This window comes from Paralichthys olivaceus, chromosome 15, assembly GCF_024713975.1.
Source record: "Paralichthys olivaceus isolate ysfri-2021 chromosome 15, ASM2471397v2, whole genome shotgun sequence".
In the NCBI taxonomy this organism is placed as follows: domain Eukaryota; kingdom Metazoa; phylum Chordata; class Actinopteri; order Pleuronectiformes; family Paralichthyidae; genus Paralichthys; species Paralichthys olivaceus.
Window position 1 is genome coordinate 11,088,994 of NC_091107.1, and position 19,224 is coordinate 11,108,217.

General features: G+C 39.6%; 2 protein-coding genes across 2 annotated transcripts; one reads left to right on the plus strand and one right to left on the minus strand.

Annotated features, from left to right (window-relative positions):
- Positions 1-180: 180 nt before the first annotated feature.
- kcnj6 (potassium inwardly rectifying channel subfamily J member 6) lies at positions 181-11,310 on the plus strand. The gene is made up of 3 exons (XM_020085423.2): positions 181-320; positions 8,098-9,018; positions 10,826-11,310. The coding sequence occupies exons 2-3, from the start codon at positions 8,121-8,123 to the stop codon at positions 11,176-11,178; spliced, it is 1,251 nt and encodes a 416-aa protein (XP_019940982.1). The 5' UTR covers positions 181-320; positions 8,098-8,120; the 3' UTR covers positions 11,179-11,310.
- A 1,802-nt stretch (positions 11,311-13,112) lies between these two features.
- rabgef1 (RAB guanine nucleotide exchange factor (GEF) 1) lies at positions 13,113-19,212 on the minus strand. Its single transcript, XM_020086188.2, has 9 exons — positions 19,099-19,212; positions 17,975-18,166; positions 17,661-17,866; positions 17,365-17,531; positions 17,096-17,177; positions 16,683-16,815; positions 16,288-16,379; positions 15,618-15,874; positions 13,113-15,086 (listed from the first exon to the last, which is right to left on the minus strand). Exons 2-9 carry the CDS (start codon positions 18,151-18,153, stop codon positions 14,667-14,669), a joined length of 1,536 nt encoding a protein of 511 aa, XP_019941747.2. The 5' UTR covers positions 18,154-18,166; positions 19,099-19,212; the 3' UTR covers positions 13,113-14,666.
- Between the last annotated feature and the right edge of the window lie 12 nt (positions 19,213-19,224).

The following is a 19,224-nucleotide window of genomic DNA, read 5'->3' on the forward strand; positions in this document are numbered from 1 at the left end:
CTCTCTCTCTCTCGCTCTCTCTCTCTCTCGCTCTCTCTCTCTCTCTCTCTCTCTCGCTCTCTCTCTCGCTCTCTCTCACTCTCTCTCTCCTCGTTGTTCCTCCATGTCTCTCTACCATTGTGAGGGGTGGAGGCTGACGGCTGATGCCTCTTCTGAGGAGAGCAGGATGGAGAACAGGGGGAACTAGAAGCTCGTTCCTCGGTCAGATCTCACTCAGCGTCTCGATGATCACAAGCTACGACCTCGGTGGAGATTTTCTTTTCATGGGAGCAACGCGGGTGAGGATGAGCCGGGGAGTGATCGTCGATCTGCTGCAGCAGGTAAGAAGCCCCCCCCCCCTCCTCGGCCGCTCCTGGCGGCGATCATCGCTTGTTAAATTGGATCATTTGTTACATGGGGGGGCGGTGGAGGGGGCGGATGGTTACATAACAGTGCGAGTCACAGATTAATTGGTAATAATCAGAATCCAGGGAAAGACGCATCTGGATGTGCATCGTTAATGGTTGTAGTTGATTTCCTGCTGTGACACGAGGCAGTCTGGTAGATGGAAGAAACTGGAAGGTGTTGGAAGGAAAATGTTCCGGGCGGAGAGTGCCTGCAGGCCCGGGCCTCACTCCACAACACACACACACACTCAGACAGACACACTGCTGCTATTAAAGGCTGAAAATGAAGTAACACTTAACTTAGCTTTTATCATCATCATCATCGGGATCACCTTCATCTCCATGACAACGGGGAATCTCCCAGTCTGTCCCTGCAGATGCACCTGATCCCAACAAAACCACTTAGCCCCGCCTGCTCCATGATAGAACCATGTTGTTGTGCTGATCAAGACTTTTTTTGTTCTTTAAGCAGTTTTCTGGATTTTAAAAACAGTAGTGATCTCAGTGAAATGGCCACAGGATAATAAGAGGGGAACCAGTTATCATCTAACCACGTTTACTCTCTAAAAGATAAAGCCAGTTAAAGACAAGAGGAGTAGATTTGACCAAATCTGAAATATGTGCATAAATCTTAGCTATAGCTTCTGTTTGTTATGTGACCTTAATGGAAATTATAGTGGTTCCAATTTCATGATACGGCACTAGCTAAGGTTCAGCTGTAGGCCCCAATTAATTAACTTATTAAGGGTTATTATAGCCTACTATTATTTACTAATGTGATGTATATAAGTTATAAGCCATTTAGACTACAAGAGCAACTTTTAAGGTCCTAGTATTTTTTTAATTCATCCTCCAGCAAAGCACTTCAGGTCATCAGGGAGACCCCTTACATGGACTGATTTAAGGGGTCTCCTGCTTGAAGGGGGGACCTCTGTACCCCAATCCATATACAAAATATTCACAGCTATTATTATTCAATAAAAGCAGTTTATAAGTCCAGATGTCCAGCGTGCCTGTCCATTGGAGATGTCTGCATCCAACCCTAACCCTGAAGAGTTTTTTCCACTTATATCAACCCAGAATATGTGAAATTATTCTGGGTTGATCATTCATAAATTAGTAGCCTATTTACAACTTGTAAAACAGAAGCAAAACAACAACCATGATCAACAGAAAAATAACAAAAGCAAGAATCACAATAAACAGCAGATAATAAAGCTAAGAAAGAATATGAGCACTTAACGGTTCATAACACGCCAAAAGCAAGATTTGTGTCCTGTTTACATAACTGATATCTAAAGTTTAATAAGATCATGTATACTGCAGGTATGAGATTTAAATAAGAGAAGAGATGCAGAGTAATAAGAAGAACGTCAAGAAGCTTTATAAATGAACATCCTGAGGTATTAAAATTCCACATCAGAAAGCATTAATTACCCATAATGATAACAGCTAGTTTTGATTTCATCTATAATACTTGCTAATTAATGTGGAAGAGATAACTCGATCTGATGTGCTCTGCATGCTGTTATTAGTGACATCCTGTTAATTATGGATTATTTATGTAACCACTAATAAAACCACATAATGGAAAATCAATATTGCTAATATGAACCGTGCAATCTCAAGTGAATGTAATTAATCTTTAATGAAACCGATGATTACAATGAAATAAGTCATTTTTTAAACTAGTTTTAATCTTGTTTGTAAAGGCAGTTATTCCCAATCTTAACTAAACGTAAAGCCTTTTCTTGAATAAGATGTGTTCCAGTGTAACAAAAGCTTCCTGGTTCATTACCAAAACAATTCCTTCATTTTTAATCAAATAATAATTTCTACTGAGGAAGTTAGTTGCATGTATTTATTGTCACCTCTGACTGTTTTAGTTGGTGATGCTTTGTCTGCCACTTTCTCTTCAACCACAGGAAAGCAGAAACTGTCACTGTAGTTTATTCTATTCATTCTTTGAAGGGCTGATCCAGGAAGTACCACAGTATCAAGGCTGTTAACACCACTGACCTGTTTTGAGGAACCATCAGATAAACTGCATTATGTTTCTACCCGTCATATTGTAATGGCAGTGAAGAACCTTTTTTAAGGTCATACATATAATTCACACTGCCTATAGAGGTCGCACCAGCATCTCAGACAGAAGAAATGCTTTTATCGGCCAAATCACCGACTTCCCTTTAGCCACAATTCCACCATGTTTTGTTCTCAGCAAGGTTTAATGTATCTTTTAATATATCTTTGGATGTTGTGAAGTCAAGTGAAAGTGGCTGATAATTACACAAGCTGAAGCACAACTAAATCTGCAGACTGATAAACTAGATCCGCTGTGTGGTACCGTCAGTGTAGGAGCATTCGTGTGTGAAGCTTATTTTAGGGCTGTGTTCACTCTTGCAGACACGAGTGCAGCACACTCTCAGTGGGCCTGCATGGTGGCTAGCTAGTTGGCATGGCTTGTATTGTTAGTCGATCCATGTTGTACTAATAGCCCGTAGACTATAAAAATAGCCGCGATATTCTTAAATCGAATCATGTCATAAGCATTAGAAAGGCGCACTGCTGTTTCTCCATGAATCTGCGACAACAAGGTGCATCCCTATAAATGTTGCCTCTGCAAGGAATTGTGTGACGACATCTCCTTTCCTTTAGTAACGGAGGAGCCAGAATATTCTGCTGAATATTACGCAACAAAGCACCATTACTTAATTTTTACAGACTTTGACCAACAGTTAATAATGGCAGCCACTTACTGTAGTTACTTGTGGGTTATTTTTTTTCACAGGAAACTTATTGACCAAAAAACACTATAGAACCACGATCAATATCTGACCTGACACTTAAAAGGGAAATTAGGTTTAACAGGCCCTTATCATTTGGCTTCCTGGCATGTTATGTTTGAGAGATCGATTAATTTTGATTAATTCCATTTGTGCCCACACTGTTGTTATTAAAGTATCAGCTTTTTTTATACTTAATCCCCACATTTGTTTCACTTAAATATCAGTTGTAAGAATCAGTTGTTAAATTAGACTTGTTTCCATCCACTTACTCCTTTTTTAACCTGAGCTCTACAGAATGAAGAAATACTGTGGTGAGATCTGAAAATTATTTGTATGTAATGTTTATACTGAGCAGCTGAGCTAAAAATAGCAGATCCCTCTGCAGCCTCAGCTCAATTTTTGGCCACATCTGGATTACTACCTGTTCAACAATCGTCCCCACACAGCAGATAATAAGAAAGCTAGAAACTGAATCATAAAATGCTCATGTTTTCACATTTTAATTCCATGTAGAGAGATTGACGCTAATCCGACACACTATCCACCACAGCCTGCTGACCAAGCACAGAGTTGATGCTCTTCTATAACCATGAGTGAAACTGATTATCTTCTTTGCAGTAACCTCCAGTGATTCAATTTAGTGCCATTCATGGTGGCTTCTGATTCCCAGAAGGAGCTATTTTGGGATCCGGAAGTGAAAGCCCCATTAATATTTCCTTTAGACAGTCTATAGTTTGCAGGGACATGAAACTCATCTGGTTAAATCATGAGTGCAGAAGATTAGGAACTGCATTAGAAGAAGGTACAAGTCTGTGTACATAGATATTAGGATTTAATTGCAGTTATAAAAGTACATTTCATCACTTCCAATGAACAAGCCTATGCCACATTCACATCAAGTGGGAGGGAATGATTGGGAATGATTTCCATGTTTACAACCCAAGTGTTCTTGTGCTTCTTGCTGATTATTGGAGACTTCATGTCCTAATCAATAAACTCTAGCACAAAAAAAATACTATCGACAAAATGACATTCTGCACATATATTAGATAACATCACTAGGATTATTCTATATTCAATTTCTGCCTAAAAATCCCTTTCACTTAAATCTTACACACTGAACCTTTAACATTAGTGGCGTCCTGCGCTTTAATGGGTTTGCACAATTTTATACTCCATTTCTAGTGAATTACCCCAGGCCTAATTCCCAAGTGAAAAGTATTTAAAATACGAATACATCCAATATCTTACACTTGACCATCATGTTCATGTTTAGGGACAAATGGATACTTGAGTTCCTGGAAAGTTGCAACCAGCTCATTGAATTAGCATTAATAAGCAAGCTAGCTATGCCAGTCAAACCCCACTGCTGGCTTATTATTTGTTTTAAAAGTTACTGAAGTGAAGTAGTAAATGACTGTTTTTCCCAGTTATCAAAGTGTCATGTTTGTGTTCAGATTCCTTAACTGCAGGAAGTCTTTTTTTAAAGTGTTGTCTTTTACAGATTTATTGCTGAAAAGTGCAGCTTGTTGCAGTTGAACAAAAAAATTCGAGTGATGAGGAATGAAAACAGTAAAGTTGTTGAAATATACTATTAACAATTAAAAAACTTTTGTTGATAGTATCAGCTTTTAAGTGTCTGTACCTGTTCGTCGTCAGGCCTTCTGAAACCAGATGAAACAGACAAACGCTATCCAACGGCCTCATCCACTACATTTCTGATATATTGTGAGCACTTGGTAGACTGAGCTGTGAGTTGCCATAGAAACCAGCGCTGCCGTAGCTCATAATATTCCCCTGTGAATGGAGAGCAGAGTAGCTTCAACACAGCCATTTGTTCCAGTGGTAAAAACACTGATGGTGGTTTAGGCCTTGTCCTCAGAGAAATCTGTCCTGACCTCAGGACAGTGCACGCAGCACAGCAGTAAAAAAACACAACAATAAAACTCTGACAGCCACATCAGAGGATTCACGTTACTACTGAATGGATTTATTTGTATTCTACTGGTTTCCGACAAATTCCTTCCTTAAGTAAAAGTAATATTGTAAAAATATAAAGAGAAAGGTGATAATGTTATCAGGAAGAAAAAACAATAGGTTCAATAATGGTCCTTTCAGCATATGTTTTTCAATTAATTGCATTAATTTAGCAAATACATATTAATACTGTGTATTATGTTCCAATGTGAATTTAATTTAGACATTTTAAATCTTCCATACTGGTGCATCAATCACCAGTGTACTTCAAATGTTAAACTCAATATATTCAATAATTCAGCAGACTGTGTCAGCCTCTGCTTCAGTTGTAATGGATGTAGGATGTAGTGTACTTTACAGCAGGAACTAAAACCAGGGCAGAGCAGCACTGACTTTAGAAATACCAGTGCATTTCCTGTTTGAAATGTGCCTTCATTAATTTTGAATGTCCAGCCTTTCAGGGCAACACACCACCAATGTTGCATAGTGTGACGGTCCAATAGCCACCACTGAATGAAGCTAGTCCAGATTCAGCATGCAAAATTACCCGTTACAGAAAAATACTGAATGTATGGAGATCTATTCTCCCTGGGGCCAGCAAGTGGAAAAATACCAATGTGTAAATATGTAGGCTGTGTGTAGAAATCTGTGTGCTGTGTTTATAAGACATGCTCTTGGATTCATAGTACATGCCCTCAGATCTATACTCAAATGATTTGTTGGTGAAAAACACAGCAAATATAAAGTTACACAACGAAAGATGTGAAACACACAAATTCAATCAGACAAGCAATTTTTTTGATAGATTAGATTCCTCCATTTAGATAGATTGTACTGCAGTTTCTGTGGGAAATCTGTAGGATTATAAAAACACTGACAAATATTCAAATAAGCTGCTGCTGAATGTGAGGTATAATAATAATGTTTTGGGGTCTATTCCCAGTGTGGTGACTAATGCACAAAAAGACGTTCTTCAAATGACGACCACAACAGAAATCCAGGATGTTTGTAGCTCTTCTGAATGTCCACACTTGGAGACTAAAAAGTCTTCTGATATAGAAAGGAGGAGAATTAGTATGATTCAAAAATGGGTTTAAACTCAAAGTAATGTAATGAATGGAAAATGAGCTGTAGAGAGAGTTCAAACCTAGTTTGTCACCTCCACACAGCTGGCTAATCACAGCATGTTGTGGGTGTGAATGTCAGATTGTCTGAAATTGTTAGAGACAATTGCAGCTTGTGAATGGTGCAACCATCTGACAAACCCTGTCAATGAAACATACCGACAAAATAACCACAATGTCCCAGTTTGATTCCAGCCGGGGACCTTGTTGCATGTCACTCACAAGGCTTTTCTATGACTTCCAGGGCAAATCAAAGTTATCTGTCGATATTCCATTTAAATTAAGTAACTTGACTAAATCTAACATCAATGAAACTTTAATACATTACCTCATCTATGAACAAGATTTGCGCCTGAGAATCGTCAGATAAATTTTCGGTGGTGAAGACAGCTCCCATGATCCAATATCATTTAACTAGGTCTTTTATTGTTATTGTTTGATTCAGAGCAACATAAAGCAATTTATAATGTTATTGTTATAATTTCTCTCCTGCAATGTTCAGAGAGACAGAATATGAATGAATACCACTCAAAATATCACAGGAAACTGTACCAGGAAAGCTTATAAAAAAGGATACAAAGGCCCAGTTGTTGGGTGGGTTTGTTAAACTGGGTGTGACAGCCTCACTTTCAAACCTACTGTGTGTTTGTCAGGTCAGATGGCGAACGTTATTACAATGTGACACAAAATGATGTGTTTCTTTCACTGTAAGGAACCTTAGATATCTTACTTCTCTCTAGTGGACAATTATCGTATTCTTCAGATGTGCTTACTTCACAGTATGATTTCCCCGTGGGCGCTGATGAGTGTTGCTTGCCTCTGGCTGTGTGGATGGTGACATGTTTTCACTGTAGCTGCACAGTTTCATGCTGAAGCTATGTAGTACTACTAGTGGAAAAGTATCTGCACACGGGACGTGGTGGTGATAGTGGAAACAATGGCGGAGTAGGAGGTCTATTGTTTCTGATATTATGTGCTTGTATGCCTTGTTTGTGCAGCTGCCACTCATTCTGACAGTACAGCCACATCAAGATGTTAAACTTTTTTTCTCAGTTTCAGCTCCCAGGCCAAACTAAAATGGAGCGTTTCCAAAATGGCCTCTATAGTGTCTAAATCTGATAATAACACTTTGGGTGTTTGAGAGTGCATGATCTAAACTGAGCTTTTCAGGGTGATGGTGAAAGCCTCTCAGTAACAGATCAGAGGCTGTGTGGCTTTAAAGATTACCCAACTTCTGTAACTTTCTCTGTGATTGTTCACTTTAAATGTCAATGTAGCTGTTGTCATTCAACTGAATCTATGATTACTCTATCAAACAATGTTGGGATTCTGAAATAACGATTTCATTAGAACAAGCAGCAGCTTGGGAATGAGTGCTGCTTATTATGTAGTGTTTCTGAAATCATTGTTTCATACTTGTGCAGTTCTCTTACAACAGAAACAGAACATGTACATGTTTCACTATGGACAAGTTTCTATAAAAACAATCTGAAGCAATAATGTTGACTCAATTTTGGTGTAAAAACACTTTTTTTCCCCCAGAGTAGCAGTCTGAGCCAAGTGACTTTTTTTATATAGTTGATTTGGTTATTGAATCTTTGAAATTAACATTGTTTTAACAATATGGTTTTATTGTGTAATAGAAAACAGTTCATTAAGATAGAAATATATACATACTCAAAATACTCAGACAAAGTTCAAGTTTGTTCTTAAGTAGTACTTGATTTCATATATCTAGTAACTTTCTTTCCTTGCCTACAGTCTCTGTAATTCTCCATCATCAGCACTTGCTAACTAATACAAATGTTTCCTCTCTCACAGGCCTGAATCAACCGAGAAACCCCATGGAGCAGGATGTGGAGAGCCCAGCCATCATCAAACAGCCCAAGTTGCCAAAGCAGGCCCGTGAGAACCTGCCTAAACAGCTGGCAGACATGGACAGGGCAAAGAAGATTCAGCGCTACGTCCAGAAAGACGGGAAGTGCAACGTCCACCAGGGTAATGTTCGAGAGACATACCGGTATCTGACGGACATTTTCACCACGCTCGTAGACCTCAAATGGGGGCTCAACCTCTTCATCTTCGTGTTGGTGTACACAGTGACATGGCTCTTCTTTGGCTTCATGTGGTGGCTTATTGCTTACCTCCGGGGTGATCTGGACCATATAGCAGACAATCAGTGGACTCCATGTGTCAATAACCTCAACGGGTTTGTAACAGCTTTTCTCTTCTCCATTGAGACAGAGACCACCATTGGTTATGGGTATAGAGTCATCACAGACAAATGCCCTGAGGGGATACTTCTGCTTTTAATTCAGTCGGTGCTGGGATCTATCGTGAATGCCTTCATGGTGGGTTGCATGTTTGTCAAGATCTCTCAGCCCAAGAAGCGAGCTGAGACTCTAGTGTTTTCTACCAATGCGGTCATCTCAATGAGAGATGGACGACTGTGCCTGATGTTCAGAGTCGGAGACCTCCGAAACTCGCACATCGTGGAGGCGTCAATCAGGGCCAAGCTTATCAAGTCTAAGCAGACCAAGGAAGGGGAGTTCATCCCTTTGAACCAGACGGACATGAATGTGGGTTACAACACAGGGGACGACAGGCTTTTCCTGGTGTCACCGCTCATCATCTGCCACGAGATAAACCAGAACAGCCCCTTCTGGGATATCTCACAAGCCCACCTGTCCAAAGAGGACCTGGAGATAGTGGTGATTCTGGAGGGGATGGTAGAGGCCACAGGTGAGTAATTCATATTCATATAGTCAGACACTTTCTGGCTAGGTATTATATTTGTGGCGTTATAATACATAGATTGCAATGGTACAGCAAATGTTATTAAATTTTGGACAGGGAAATATATATTGTTACTATACCTTACTAACTAATTTTTGGTGAGCACAGACCTACATCCCTGTCAATAAGTAGGATAACGTAGTGTTCTTGTTTTAACTGATGATTTCAGTTGCAATAATTTTAGTGTCTGACTCTCTTGGACCAGAATGAAAAATGTCTCAACAAGTATTTGATAGATAGCTGTATAATTTTACACAGACATTCATGGTTCTCTGAGGATGAATCATATTGACTGTGCTGACCCCCTCACTTATCCTGAGACATATCTCAAAAGCTACTGGGTGACTGGCATTTGTACAGTCATTCACTTATTTGTGATAATTACAGATTCATATTGTTAAATTGTAATTTAATAGCTTTGATATTTTTTCTACACTTTAATCAAATGACTTTAGCAGCCTATTTAACCATATTACAGAATATACAGCATTAGGAGTTTTGACAAATATTAAATAGATTGTGATGAAATTTGGTTTATCTGATTAACTATAATAACTTAGTTTTGTGTTTTATTTTAGTTGTGTGCTTTGTATTAACCAAATAATTTAGCCTAAATTAAAATATATGCTGGTATTTTAGATAAGATTGTGGTGCATATCTACAAGGAACTGGTATGTAATCATTTGTGTCAGCCATAAAAAAATGAACCAATTACATAATGCCTGGGTGGCGTGTTTAGAAGCCGATGCTCGAGAACCATAGAGGACTCCTGCAGACAGCTGAGCCAGAGCACACAATGATACACATCTAAACATGAAGCAGTGCTCAAATGAAACTAGGTATATTTACTCAAATAATGTATTTAAGTGTATATTTGAGGCACTTGTACTACCCTATTTTCATTCCATGCTACTTCTACTTTACATCATTTGAAAATATTGTACTACATTCTGAGGGGGACATTTATGTCAAAATGCACAGTCATTCACAGCTTAGTTTAGATTTCAATCCGTCCAATAACTGTTAACATTCAAAGCTGAGCTGTACGACAAACAGATGGTGGCATTCGTGTCCATGATATTTTGGCTTCATTTCCGGATATTGAGGAAACAAAACTGTCGCCATTTTGCAGAGAAATGCTTGAAACAGCAATGTGCTGTGATTTCTGTAAAACCGGCAGCTTAAAATCTTGACACTGGAAGAAAAGGAATGTGTGTAGAGATGTTCTGAAATAACAGGAAGTACAGTTATTGTAGTGTGGTCTGCTGGTGAACCCACACAGACCATTAATGAGTGATAAACATTTTGTAGGTTGCTCCCTTTCAGTCACACATATTCCTAGATTCAGTGAGGATTACACTTACAGAGAACATCACATAAAAATATTAACCATATATGTTTCATTTTAAGTTTTCTTCAGTATCAAAGTGATTCATTGATAGTTGTGCAGTATAATGTACAGAGAAACTTCTAACAGCTGATTCTACATACTGGTAATGGTGCTAAAGGGGCAAGACATGAATCAATAAAGGCATAAACACTGTAGCAGCATAGCTCAATGAATCCATTAGGAACATTATTATACTTCATCATGTTGACAGACTGGGTGAGCACAACAAATTAAATTCCAGGCAAACCAGTGTACTTGGACAGAGGTAGAAAGCTGAGAGACAAAATCTGGACAAAAAAACCCCCAAACTATGAGTTGGCCCAAACTAGATTTTTCCCATAAATTGTTGTGCTGTGTTTCCAGGCATGACGTGCCAGGCGAGGAGCTCATACGTCAGCAGAGAGATCAAGTGGGGCTACCGCTTCACACCAGTCCTGACATTAGAGGACGGCTTCTACGAGGTGGACTACAACAGCTTCCACGACATCTACGAGACCAACACACCCACCTGCAGTGCCAGAGAGCTTGCTGACATGACAAACCGCACCCGCCTGCCACTGACCTGGTCACTGGCCAGCAAGCTGAGTCAGCAGGGGCTGCAGGAGTCCGAGCAGGAGGGTCAGGAGACCAAGACCAGCCCGGACAGCGAGGGTAAGAGCCAGCAGACTGAGCGAAACGGGGACATTGCCAACATAGAGAGCGAGTCCAAAGTGTAGCCGATGTGACAGAGGAGGGAAAGATGGCAAGTTTGAAGTCCATATGAGATTATAAGACTGTATTCTACGCCTCCCGTTTGGGATGACCACACAAGCTTGTAGAGCACTGGTGAGAATCTGAGGACCAATGAGCACAGTAGACCAAGTATCCTGCACCAAGATCCGCTTTATCTCAGTGATTCATTTACCCCAAAAACAACTAAACATCTTGACATGTGGCCCACCGCTGAACTGAAACCCCTTCGCGGCAAGTGCATGTTTCAAATATAATGTGATGTCCTCCTGATGAGATTCCTATTATTTTTTCTATTAAAATATTCCTAGGGGCATTTGTATAAGTATTTTTGTATATACTATCAAATGTTTTGAATTCTTTGTTTTGTTGCGGTGTGAATATTTGACAAATGTTTGATACTAATTCCTTTAGGATAGTTCTGTATATATTCTATGCCTTACTGTATGTATAAAGCTTTCATTATTTGTTTTTTTCAAATATATATATATATATATAAGCATGTATAAACATTATCTGCAGTTAATTTATCTTGTATTGTATATATACTGTAAGACGATAATGTTGTAAGAAAAACTCACATCTCAATGGATGCAAACTCTAGTTTAAACCAATGAAATATTCTTCCCCAAATGATAGGTGTTAGCTTAAGGTAGTGCCACATGACTATGATACTATTCCTCGGAAGCCATGACTCGCTGTTTACAGCATTGTGACTTCAGACAATGGCCCTTTAAAATTGCATTTAGTCACATTTGCACATCGGAGGCCTCTAGTGGAGAATGTTAGTCACTATTCCAGTCTCCTGAAATCCCTCACGTCACCCAGCAGTATGAAACATGAATAAACAGTAAACTGCTTATTATGATGATGAAGCTTTTTTCTTTATAAACCAACCTTGTTAATGTGATTATCACGGCTCTCAGATGTGGTATATGGTTTTCAGTGTCGGAAAAAGCACTGAGATGCTTTACTTGTGCCACACTTCAGAAGTCAAACTCCTACTTCAGTAAAAGTACAGTGGTTTCATTAGTAAAATTAACTTATCTGAATTGTATCCTGTTGTTAGACAAATGTGAGCTGATGACAAATACAGTTAAGAAAATGGTCCATATTTACCAAAGAGGTTATTATTATTATACAGTTAATCATATTATAGGAAATATGTCTCTGTTACATTTACCAAACAAAAGAGACACAGTATAACGTATTGTATATTGTATGTATATACTGTATTTCTACAGTTAACCTGCCACAGAGACTATAGTCATTTGTTTAATTTCACTCTCTTCTTTGTTTCAGTCATGAAAATGCAATAGTTTTCCAGTGGATTCAGGTAGTGTTAACTTTTTTATCATATCCATGAAATGTTTGAGATTTTGGTAGATTTGTATTTCACAATATTTTTTGAAAGATAAGACTGACATTATTCTAGATTTTCTTGTCAACAAATCAAATGAAAAGACCAAAACCAAGAATTTGTTAGTCCATTAGTCCCCTGTTTGCCATAACCCAGCCCAGATTAGCTCACATGATTTCTATGGAAGTTGTAAATCTATAAAAACAGGTCACAAATATAAATTCAGTTTCAAAAGAAAGGCTCATTGTTTTTCTTTAACAGATGGGCATTGTAGTTTTTAGCAGATGTCCCTCAAACAGGAGTAAATGGGCTTTGGGGACAGTTTTCAGCCTCAGAAATGACAAATAGTTGTCAATCAATGGCACAGAGGAATTATATATATCAAGCTCTGGCTACAAAGTACAAAATACACATCATTAGGATCAATTAATTGTTCATTTTTAACATCATCAGCCTCATTCTTTATGTCTCCTCAACTTATAAATAAAACATTCATATATATGGTATGGTACTCATAGTTTTTACTCTACTCAGTTTCCCTTTTATAAATAAAGAGTGTGCTGCACTTTCAGATATTTTATTTTAGATTTAAAAAGGGAGAAAACATAAATCCACGTTAAAAACCTACTTAGCTAAAGGAAATATCATCCTGCCAGTGTCTGGATTTGTTAAAACTCACATGATGTGATCACACAGAGCTTTAGTTCTCTTTGCAGTTGAGTATGGTGATTAACTGTAACCTAACTTGAAAGTTCAGTTGTCCCTTCACTAGAATTAATAGTGACATTATACATTTTGACAGTGATAGGGCAGCAGTCAGACGACAACAACAGCATGCTGTTACATTCAATATTACACTGAACATCACAAAACAACAAAATGAATATCTTAAAAGCAGGACTTAGAGTATAAGATGCTTTCTGACTTATAACACAGACTCACTTTAGAAACAAAAGTAATGAAACCCTAACCAAATGCACTACATTTTTAAAAACTCAGAACAATGTTGAAACATAAAAATAAAACTGAAGGAGCTTTTTAGGTTCATTTGATATTTCACTTCAACAAGTTGACAGACTTATTCTGTGTTTCCTCTATTTCTTGTACAGCTGGATTTCAGTTGCAACATAAAAATATTAAACACAGCAAGAAAAGGAGTAACGTTCCTATAATGACACGTTAGAAACACAAAAAGTGAAAACGGTGACCTTTGGCAGATGTGATGAAAGGAGCAGCTTGTTAGAGGATTGGGTTGCTATTAATGCCCAAACCTATGTAATATATGTATAAATATATCAATATATAAATGCTCAAACCAGTCCAACTGTGAGGTGACACAAAGGTGTGGAAGCAAACAGGATTGTTAGTGTTACCGTCACAGATTTTGAGTCAAATACAAGTTCAAGAAAGCCCAAGTTTTACTGAGCAACTATCATCACTTTTAGCTAGCTAGCTTGCTAACTGTCACAATAGCTCAGTCAAGTAATTAACAACCTCACGTATTTCTTGAGTGACTTTAAACTCCGACAGGAGAATTAAAGAAGTAGAGTGTGATTTTCCTATTTAGCTTAATTAGCACAGACTGCTTTTGTTTAACTGCATGTCCAAGTCCAATATAAATTATCGTACATTGTGCATTATTGATCGTACGAAGGAAAAAGTGATCATACAAATACGGTAATTAGCGTACATCTGGTAACACCGGTGCAAATCAACTTTTCCTTTTGAGGATATCCACTGACCACTGTGATTATATTGAAATATATAGTGTGAAATGTTACTGTTTATAATGCTGGTGTGACTGAGGCTCTGTCTGAAATCAGTCATTCATCCACTACTCCATATATATTAGGCACTCAATTACAGTTGCAGAATACGCTACTTATACTACCTTTGCATTGTATAAGGGCAATATATAGTGGAAATATTAAAATAAAAAGAGCGTACCATAAATGATATAAGGAGTGATTTACGACACTGGGCCTTTAAGGTGCAGAAGCAACTCAGCTGCAAACTACACTGGAGATGGTTGCATGTGGGATGTTACCATCAAACTCAAAACACAGGTAGTTAGCTGACTTTAGCAAGAGTACCTTCCTCCCTCTGGAGACTCCACTACCCAGCAAACACCTGGGGTGTGAGCGGTGGTGGCAGGTTCTCATTGTCCAAGTTGTTGGCATCGATGGCAGAAACTGTGCAAGACAGAATCTCCAGAGGGTATTTCTCCAGGATGCCGTGCACCTCGCGTTGCACGCTCTCGGGCCAGGCGAGGAGGTCGGCCTGCAGGCTCTGAGCGGCCTCCATCAGCTTCTCCTGCTTGCTGCTGAGGCCCGACAGCAGCTCCAGATTGTGATTGAGCTGAGCCAGGGCGGGGTTGGTGGCGGTCACGTTAGGTGCTGAGCCAGCGTGGGGCCAGTCGCCGTCTGAGGTGCTGAATCGTGGTGAAGTTTGGCCTGACATGTAGCGCTCAAATTCCTCTGGGGAGAGGTTGAGAGACTGAGCGTCCAACTTCTCGATGAAGGCCGCTGCACAGCACTAAAACAAAAAGTCATGCCAACTGAAAATAATGGTAATGACAAAATGAAACAGCTAGCAAAGCTCTGTTGGAGTAATTGATTTGTCGGCTTGTCTTAGTAAAAATAATAATTTCCTTAAACCTTATGTATGTTATGTATTCAAATAGCTTGTTTGAATCACTCCAAAAATATTCAGCCAACTATAAGACTAAGAAAACAGCAAATCCTCACAATTTAAAAGCTTTAACCTGCAAAGTTTTGTAAATTTAAACACTAAAATTGTTTAAACTTTGGTAAAATATTGATTTTATGCTGATGATGTGAGTTTTCTGCCTCAGGTTTTCTTTCACCAGCTACAGGGACTATGAATGATTTTAATAGATTTAAATTTTACAGATGATACTAAACTATAGTAGCACAATAGGAACTTTTCCCTGTCCCATCAGCCATGGGTTTGCACAAACAGCACCACTGTGAAACAAGAGGCCTCCAGCTCAAACCGGCTCTGACAAGAACTGAAGTAGAAGAAGAGGACAAAAGAAAAACTGACCAAGTTGGTGAAGTAATATCCATCCTCTCCGGTCATCAGCCTGCTGGGGTTACAGAAGCGAGTGATGTACTGGATGTTGGACTGAAGTCGCGGAGGGTTCGCCTTGAGCACGATGTAAATGAGCGCAGGGAGAAAGTCATCAGCGGAGGCCGGCTCATTCTTGGTGATCCTAATGGCGCTGAAGATGTGTTTACTGCAGCGTGTAATGCACGCAAGTTTGTCCCGAGGAACCCTCTTCGAGTCCATCTCGATGACATCTGCAAGAGTCAGAGATAAATACACGCAGTATAGGTCAGAGATTTATGTATCTTCAGTTTCCTAAAAAACAACAACAATAAAGGGTCAGCTCACCCAAATGACTAAAAATATACTTATTTCTCATTTCTAGAGCTGAAACTATTAGACCTCATCCAGACATTGGTATTTACTTCCATCCTGAGTGATCCAATCACAAGTGGACAGCTGTAAGTACAGGTCTGAACACACCCAAATACATCCTGAGACCCGATCACTCAGACCACAATCAGAGGTGGTCTGGGACGCATATGGCCACATTCTTTTCACTGTGTCAACGCAAATACATCCTGGTCCACATATGATATGTATATGTGGTAAAAAATATCTCTTTGACTGACTGCAGTCACACTGGAACTTGGGCATTCTCTTTGACCTGTTATTGCGTTGACCACATTCTCAGAGACTTCAGGGATTTCTTCATCCATGGACACACAGAGCATCTGTATGGTCACCCAGTGTAAAGCCCTGCAACATAAAGGAACAACATAATAAACATTGGAGCGCTCCTAAAGCTGTTTTGGGGGAATATGACGTAACCATACACAATATTTATTGTCAGTTGCTACTGTGCATTCACATGCAAGAAAAACCTGAAGAACTGGCTATCAAGTGCACAAATACACTCAGAATGAAGTTTTTAAAGACTGAGAAGCTTTGTGCACTAAAACTCTCAGACAAAATGTATCCAGTCTGAATATGTGTGTTGTGTGTTCTTTCACTTCCCTTTATTAATACTGTATTTTTATCATGGAAATAAGGGGTGCCCACCTTATCCTGTTCTGTGTGGCCAGATCCTTCTTCTCGTCATCAGTGGTTTCTGGACAGAACACGCTCTTATACAATCGAGTCATTATGTACTTTTCCACTTGGTCCATCACCTGCTCCACAGAATCTGAAGAGCCTGGTGAACAACACATAAATCGGACCAGTCACATTTTTAACACTAGAGTGGAAAATCCTGCCTGTGCTGCCACCTAGTGGGCACGACACATTGAGTCCACACAGCATGTAGTCAAATGGAAAAGCCTGATTTAAGAGGTCACATACGTTTAGTCTGGTTCACTTTGGGTAACATTATATAAACATCATATTACAATATAATCCTACAATAAGATGCTGTGGAACTAACAGCCAAATGGGAAATTCGTCAATGTTTTCTAAACATAATTGTCTCGTCAAACCTTTAAAGTGACTCATCAAGCGGTCAGCCATGTTCTGGTAGAAATCCTGAACGCACTCTGAAAGTTCATCGGCACCGAGATCCTGTCAAGACAAAACGTTTTGGGAAAAACCTTATTAACCTTAGGAAATTTCGTAAATCAATTTTTATGATCAACTTAAACTAAAGGTGCTTTTTGGGAAATGAGGCCTCAGTCATGAAAAACATTTAACAGTTAATTATCACGCGACTAGATTTCAAGTCACTGACTGATTTCTGAACACAACAAACCTTCTTGCTCGACATGTTGACTATGAAGGCTCGACACTGCTTATGGATCTCCCTGCCGGTCTTTTGGAGATTCTTCAAAAAGTCCACAAAGTCCTTGGACACTTGGTCTGTATCGAAGCTGGCTTGGCGGCTAATTGACGGGCTGGGTGATTTGCCCTCTTGTGCTTCTGAGGAGGAAAACCACAGTCTATGTCTACTTAAATAACTCAAATAACCTGGACAGAAAGTGAGTCATGAATCTTCTGAATAATTCTCAGTAAAACTAATTGTTACAACACCATTCTGTAACTTTATACCTTTCTTGGAGGCGGTGCGTGATGAAGGGCTGAAGAACTTCTTAACGGTGGTCACTTTTCGAGTCTTCTCATTGGTTTTCTTCTCCTCAAACTTGGAAAAGGGACCTAGGGAGACGTGTCCTGGGTGTGATGCTGTGGACTGGGCGTGGGGCTGGGACTGCACCCCTTGACTGCTGGCATACGCTGCCTCCTCCTCCCGTTGCAACCTAGGACGGAGAAAATGTTAGTAATCAATTTTACACAGCCAAACTGGCAAATAATGTTATTGTATATTGTCAAATGAATACAGTGTCATTGACAAGTAAGAGCCTTACTTTTCTGCTAAGGCCCAGTCGTCCTGGATCTGCTTCTGCCGTACCCGCTGATACTCCTCCCTCCAGCACTTGGAGCACAGACCCTGCCATGCTGCGTTGCCGTAGTAACCACATCCCTTTTTGCACAGCAGGTCTGATTGGTCCACATGTATCCCCCGGCGCTCTGTCCGCTGACTCATAATGCCGTACGATCTGGAATTAAAAAATCAGCATCTGATTTATTAGTGTATTTGTATGCGCTGCTGAACAGACTGATCTTGATGCTGCTACCTGCTGCTGCTCTCAGACTATTACACAGTTTATATGCTCTGAGCCTGATACTCAAATCTCAAAGTTTACCCAAGTTTATCATCAGTTTAGTCCCTTTCCAAAAACTGCATTTCCTGTAATGCAGGATTTCCATTATGGGGTGAGTGTGAGCGAGTTCTTCCTTCACTAATATTTAGACGGATCTGAGCATCTTCCTTGCTCTCTTTATTTTACATTCTTGTCTTCTATGTTACATTCATACATTATTGATTATAAACTTATAACATTTATTTGTTAATTATACTTCTCAGCAGAAAGGTCTAAGCTTGAAACTTTCTGTTGATCTTTCAATGTTTAAGTCAGACTCTGTGTCGGAATAATATTTTCATATTAACTTTGCATATTGTTTTTTTCCTTGTACTTCAGCTTCCTCTCACAGTCCAAGCACACTGAGATTGGGGTTAGATTAATTGGAGACTTTAAATGGTCCTTAGGTCTCTATATGTTGCCCTATGAAACGCTGGTGACCTGTGCAGGGTGTACACCGCCTCTCACCCACTGTCAGCTGGGATTGACTCCTCCTCCCCCTGCTACCCCCAAAAATAGGATAAGTGGTATAGAAAATGGAGGGATTGCTTTTTATGCTTTTTATGTTTGGTGGGACCGATACAGATAATCACTCATTCTCTTCTGTGTGTTTTGACCGTGGTGATGGTGACAGCAACATCTCCCATAGCATGTAAGCTCTGCTAGCTAGAAACATGTAGTCGTGTTTTACGCGGCGATGACAAAGCGGTCATCCACTCAGATCGTCCCGCTCAGGGTCTGATCGCTGTGTGTCTCATGTCATGTATGTGTTGTGTTTTTCTGCTCACCTGCTCTGTTGTCCCCGATCCGATCTGAAACAGGAAGCAGGAACCTCCGCTGCGTGGTGACGACCAATCAGGCGAGGTCATGCCACTGACGTCATGGCGACGGCAACGCGACAACCTGTTGTTGGT